We start from the raw sequence: 6000 nt of genomic DNA, 5'->3' as shown, positions 1-6000 counted from the left end.
AAATTGTTATATTTTAATTTTTAATTTTTCTACCGAACAATTGGTGGATATGACATTTTATTTTGGCGAAACCATTAGAAATTATTACCATCTTTTGTGACACGACTACATAGATACTATTTACTTCATAATAATATACTTCTATAACGTTCATTTGTTTCAAAGCATACTTTATACGTTCTCAAGATGTAGGTAAATTAAAAAGTTATTAACTGATCTTACTCATAAATACAATTTAACTAACAAAATTGGGTACAATAAAGTTACTAGGGTAGATTTTAAAATTGGTTGTTTAATTTAATAATTAATTTATCCATATTAATTACTTATTAGTATGGTAAAATATTGTTTGTAACATAATTTTAAAGTTATTAAATTCAATTAAGTTGCACTTGCATACGTTTTATTTTAATCTTTAAGTACGTTTTTATGTTCATCTTTAATATTTTAGTGTATGTTTCTAAAATCAGATTATAATTTTTTTTTGAAAAAAAAATTAATTAAAATTATCGCGGATATAAAATATCCGCGAAACGTAAAATCTATAGTTCTTTTTTAAATATTTACAAAACCAAACATGCTATGTACATACAACCTTATACCAAAAGAAAGGTAATATTTACTACAAAATGCAATAACAATATACAGGGTGTTCCATTTAAAAAAATGAGAAAATTTTGTATTTGCAAATAGTGATCACACTGTATATTTTATGACTATAAGTAAAAGATATTAAATTATTTAAAAATGACACTATATGATAAAAACTTTGACCTACCACTTAAATTTTTATTACCTTGAAAACATAATCCACAGCCCTATAAATATTACCATTTTTCTCAATAAAAATGTAAATATTTCGAAGATTATTAACTTTAGGCCTATAAGACCTTATACAAATTTTTCATATTTTAATAAATTATATTTAAAAATGATGTAATATATAGGGTGTTCCATTTAAAAAAACACAACTTTGGTTCGTACCGTCGTTCTGACTCACCCTGTATAATCGAAAATAATTTTAAATTATAGACGGTTTTGATATACATTAGTTTTGTTAAAAACATTTTTTTGTATATCCCATAGTTTAGCAGTAATCAAAGAAAACCAGAGGTTTGGCGCACCCTGTATGTACTTTCCATATATCTATTCTTTTTGTAATGTGACTATAGTGAAGTGTGCCTTGACTTTGTGCCTTGGACTTTTGAAAATCAACTATGAGAAGATACAGGACTATATGTACATTGTATTTTTTTTGTAAACTTTTAATTTTTTGGTAAACATGATCTCGATCCTTATATTTTTGTAAATCCGCAAGAGATCACAGTTCTTTTCAATTTAATTTTGTTTCAATAAATACTGTCTGATTCATTGCAAAATACTATTTTATTATTGTCTTGTTCCCTTTCTCTTGTTTCTTAAATACAACAAAGATTTGGATAAGTTAAGACATAATTATAAGATAAGTTACACTGATTTGTTTTCATTTAAAAGTATATGATTTTGTATTGACTATGTTTTTGTTAATTTTTGGTTTGAGCTATCTTTTTTCAATGTTTCTATTTTTGTATATGTTTGGTTCCCATAAGAAAACCAGTGGCGCCCAATATTGTATTTCTTTTTATTTGATTATCTATTTGATTTTTCTATTTCTAAGCTAATAAGAGAATATTAACAACACACCGTTAAGACCCCCCAATACTCTTCCGTACTGAGCAACCGAGGACATGTTCTTCAAATTTTGTAACACGAAAACATCCCCTTCTATGACATATTACCATCTTGTCAATTCTATTTACATTATTCCCACAGGGTGAATTTCGTCGTTACAAGTTAGACAGGAATGTAAGAAAACACTTTAAAAATGTATATATTCATATAATACAATATAATCAGCTATAACTCTTAAACATCTATTGGGTTTTTTAAATAAAGTATACGTATTTTAACAAATATTATCTACAGTGTTGTTCTTTGTTCTAATGGATCTTTGCACATACGTAATGACTAGAGAGCGGAAAATATGCAACACAACATTACCAAAATATGCGCATATATATGCATTACTTTTACTACAAATATGCAGGTATTTTTTCTAAATTTGTCTAAATATGCAAATGCATATTAAAAATACTCAAAAATAAAACAATATATTAAGTCGTAAGATCTTCAGAAAAGTTGCCTTCAAAAATACGTACAACTTTCCTCAAACAATCGAAGCCCTCATTTTTTTCTAAAACATTTTTTAATTTATTTCTAATTGTAATCCCTGTATTTCCGGGAATTTTTTGACAATGAGCAGAAAAAGTGTTAACAAGATTAACCGAATCACTTAACTGTAAATTCCTTTGTTCTAATGACTTTATTAGATCTGGTAAAAAACTAAAATTAACTTTTATGAACATAAGTTCTTTAGCAATTTGTACGTTACTTAAAGAACAAAGTACGTTACTTAAGCTGAAGAACAAAAGCGGAATTGTCTACAATTTGATGGATTTTTGTATTTTGATGCTTCTCTCTATGTTCGTCTTTATAGAAGTAAAAGCGAATTTGTCGAATAAAAACACTCTTTCCAGAAAAATTTCTTTTGTGGGACATGATGCTTTTGTTTGTCAGTTCCTCATTTAAAAAATGAAATGTGAAAATGAATGTAACTTAGGATTTTGGCACAGGCCTTGCAAAATACTTTGTCTCCACTTAGCTTTAACTCGGGAAAACACTTTATCCAAGCACTTTTTTGAATGGTAGACATATTTAAATTTAATATATACCAATCACTTCAAAAACACTAAATACGATACAACGTTTACTTTAAACAAATGTTGGCCGGAAACTGACAAAATAATTATTAGACCCTTAAAAGCAGGTAGGTACCTACGACTTGCTACGCTAATAAAATAATATTTTTCTGGGAACACACATAATTGTTAAATTCAGGTAGTAATGGGAAAGCCCAGATGAGCGATAGATAGATAAATAACGAGCTCGTTCATATCGAAGTTATAAAATTCCAACTAAGAGAGGAAAATTTTAAACTTTTATATGATTTATTTTTAAAATATGCAAAATAAATCGTGTTTAGCTTAAATATGCAATGTTGTGTTTGTTGTCTGAAAATATGCAATATATGCATCTATATGCACTTTGCATATATTCCGCTCTCTAGTAATGACTGATTAGCAAACAAGTTAAATCAAAACATTTAGGGCCGGTTGTTCGAACGCTAATCAATAAGTTGATTATAATCAATCATTTATTGTAATCAATTTTCTTGATGGAAATCAAATCGCGACATGAAAAATACATGTAAAACACTAATCAGTTATTGATTGTAGGTAAAACAGTAATTAAAATATAGCCGCAGCTCTTAAATTATTAAAAATTGCTTATTATTATTATTGATTTGTAAGTAAAAACAAGAAATTAACATCAGAAAGAGTTTAATTATGTTTTATTTTAAATTAAAACCAAAATAATAAAATAAATCAGTCAACATAACCTCAAAATGCGACATCTGTCAGAAGTACGCTTAATCAAATATAATTGTAATTAAATATTTGATAATGATCAGTTTTGATTAGCGTTCGAACAACCGGCCCTAAGTGAAATGTACGATGGCATGTACTGTCAATGTAAATATTAGGAAATGGCTATTCTCCCTGTGGACGTTTTTTATAAAGTTGTTTAATTGAAGTGGTTGATCTTTTTCACCACTGAGGAGATTGATGGACCCAACAATAAACAGCTTGAACATCATACCGACTATTAATAGAACGGTAATAAATAAATAAAAAAAAAAACAAAAAGTTGAACAGTAATCTCGATAATGTTCGACAGAACCATAGTTGTATAATGACAATTTGTAGCTTAAAAATCACTACTTGTCTCATTAGCTTAAAAATAAATAATTACCAGAAGTAATCAAATAAGACACCAACAGTTAGTCGTTCTAACATTTATGATATGAAATCAATTACTTTTAATGGGAAATAAGCCACAATTTTACCAAAAAAATGATTTTATTAACGTTTCGAAGCCCAAATCGGGTTTCGTTGTCAAAATACAAAAATGTATTTTGACAACATTTTTGTATTTTGACAACGAAACCCGATTTGGGCTTCGAAACGTTAATAAAATCATTTTTTTGGTAAAATTGTGGCTTATTTCCCATTAAAAGTAATTGATTATAAAAATGCCACAAGAAAATAGCTTCAGAAGAACATTATGATATGAAAGTTTAAATAATATGAAAAACCGTTTTTTAAACACAACAAATGCGCCACTGTCACTAAACGTCAAAATTCTTAGTAAATAATGTATCAAAGACATGCCATATCGCTTATCCCTTATCATTTTAACATTTAACTTTAACCTTTATCGTTTAACTTCTTATAGTTTCTATGGACTTAATTTTGCGATACTAGTTTGCTTAATTTTGCGTAATTTTGCTTAATTTTGCGATACTAGTTTGCTAAGTTTGCGTTACGCGTTTGCGTAAGTTTGCGTTACTAAGTTTGCGTAATTTTGCGATACTAGTTTCTGTGAAGGAGACCTAATATAAAAAGTAAATCGTGAATAATTTTATGCATGTGCAAAGATCTGTTGGAACAACTATAATTGATCTTATCTATCATTATATTTTTACAAAAATTCAGATGAGTATTTTGTTTTAGTACTTCTGGTTGTTGGAGAAACGCCCTTTTTTAAAGCCACATATTCGCCTTGTAGTTTTTTAAGTGTTGCACACTCATAGCCCACATTTTGACTATATATTTTCTGCGATACTTCGACTACATTGACCAGTAAAAATTCAGCATTTTTAGTTAGGAAGCTTCTTTGCTAAAAAATATAATAGATTGGTGTATATCCTTAAAACTGCAACCTATCTGATAAGGCAGATAACCCCTATATAACACTGGCCGAGTGGCCGGTCATATGGACATCCCGTATGGTGGCGCCACCATATGACTTACTTTAATCAACCATAACCTACATTACGAAGCCAGAAAATATCCATAGACATAATATAATACCTAGACTGCGCGCTGTCATCTAAAAGTAAGTGACGATTGCGACAGAGAAAACTGAGGCTATTAGGTGGGAAGTCTATCTCCAATCCAATAACGTTGGGTTTATCGATCACGTCACTTTCCCACTGTCGCCGATTGGATGAAATTCTCCGATTAGAAAGAGACTTTCCACCTAATAGTCTCAGTTTTCTCTGTCGCAATCGTCACTTAGATGGCAGCGCACAGTCTAAGTATTATATGTCTATGATAATATCTGGCTTCGCAATGTAGGTAATGCATATTAGGCATATATTATATATGAATATAGAAAGTAAAATCGGAGAAGAACAAGCAGGTTTCACGGCAGGGAAATCATGTCTAGATCATATCCATACAATACAACAGACAATAGAGAAAAAAAGAGCTAAGAATAAAGATGTACACATGGCGTTTATAGATCTTAGGAAGGCATACGACACCGTGCCAAGGAAAGAACTGTACAAAGCAATGACTAAAATAGGGATACCACCTAACCTAACACAAGCAATCAAGAACATGTACAGTGGAAATGAAGTAAATATAAAAATCGGAAACAAGGTAGTTGCTAACTTCAAAACAACAAAAGGATTACTACAGGGATGCCCAACGTCACTAACTCTATTTAAAATATTTTTAGAACACGCACTAACAACTTGGAAGACAAAATGTAGGGGTATGGGAATACCGATAAGGGACGATTATCTCTACACATTATGTTTCGCAGACGATCAGGTGGTGATGGCTCAAGATGAAGAGGATATCAGTTACATGGTAACAAAACTAAGAGAGGAATACAAAAAGGTGGGCCTGGAAATAAATATGAAGAAAACGGAATACTTAGCAATATCGGAAGAAGACGTAAAAAACTTAGAAGTAGAAGATCAAGTTGAACTAAAAGGAACGAAGAATTTTAAATAGTTGGGCTTTATAATGTCGAAAAACGGAACAACAG

The 6000-nt window shown here is 29.8% G+C and overlaps 1 protein-coding gene across 1 annotated transcript in view; it reads right to left on the bottom strand.

Moving 5' to 3' along the window:
• Window positions 1–1857: 1857 nt before the first annotated feature.
• The window catches only part of LOC114336397 (exocyst complex component 8), a 71875-nt gene continuing 67732 nt past the window's right edge, over window positions 1858–6000 (bottom strand). The window contains exon 13 of the mRNA XM_050657951.1: window positions 1858–4839. Within this exon, the coding sequence (XP_050513908.1) occupies window positions 4642–4839 (198 nt within the window). The 3' untranslated portion in view covers window positions 1858–4641. The remainder of the gene's footprint in view (window positions 4840–6000) is intronic.

Source organism: Diabrotica virgifera, chromosome 8 (assembly GCF_917563875.1).
Source record: "Diabrotica virgifera virgifera chromosome 8, PGI_DIABVI_V3a".
Taxonomy (NCBI): Eukaryota; Metazoa; Arthropoda; class Insecta; order Coleoptera; family Chrysomelidae; genus Diabrotica; species Diabrotica virgifera.
The sequence above is the reverse complement of the archived record's forward strand: the minus strand, read 5'-3'. Positions and strand labels throughout refer to the sequence as shown.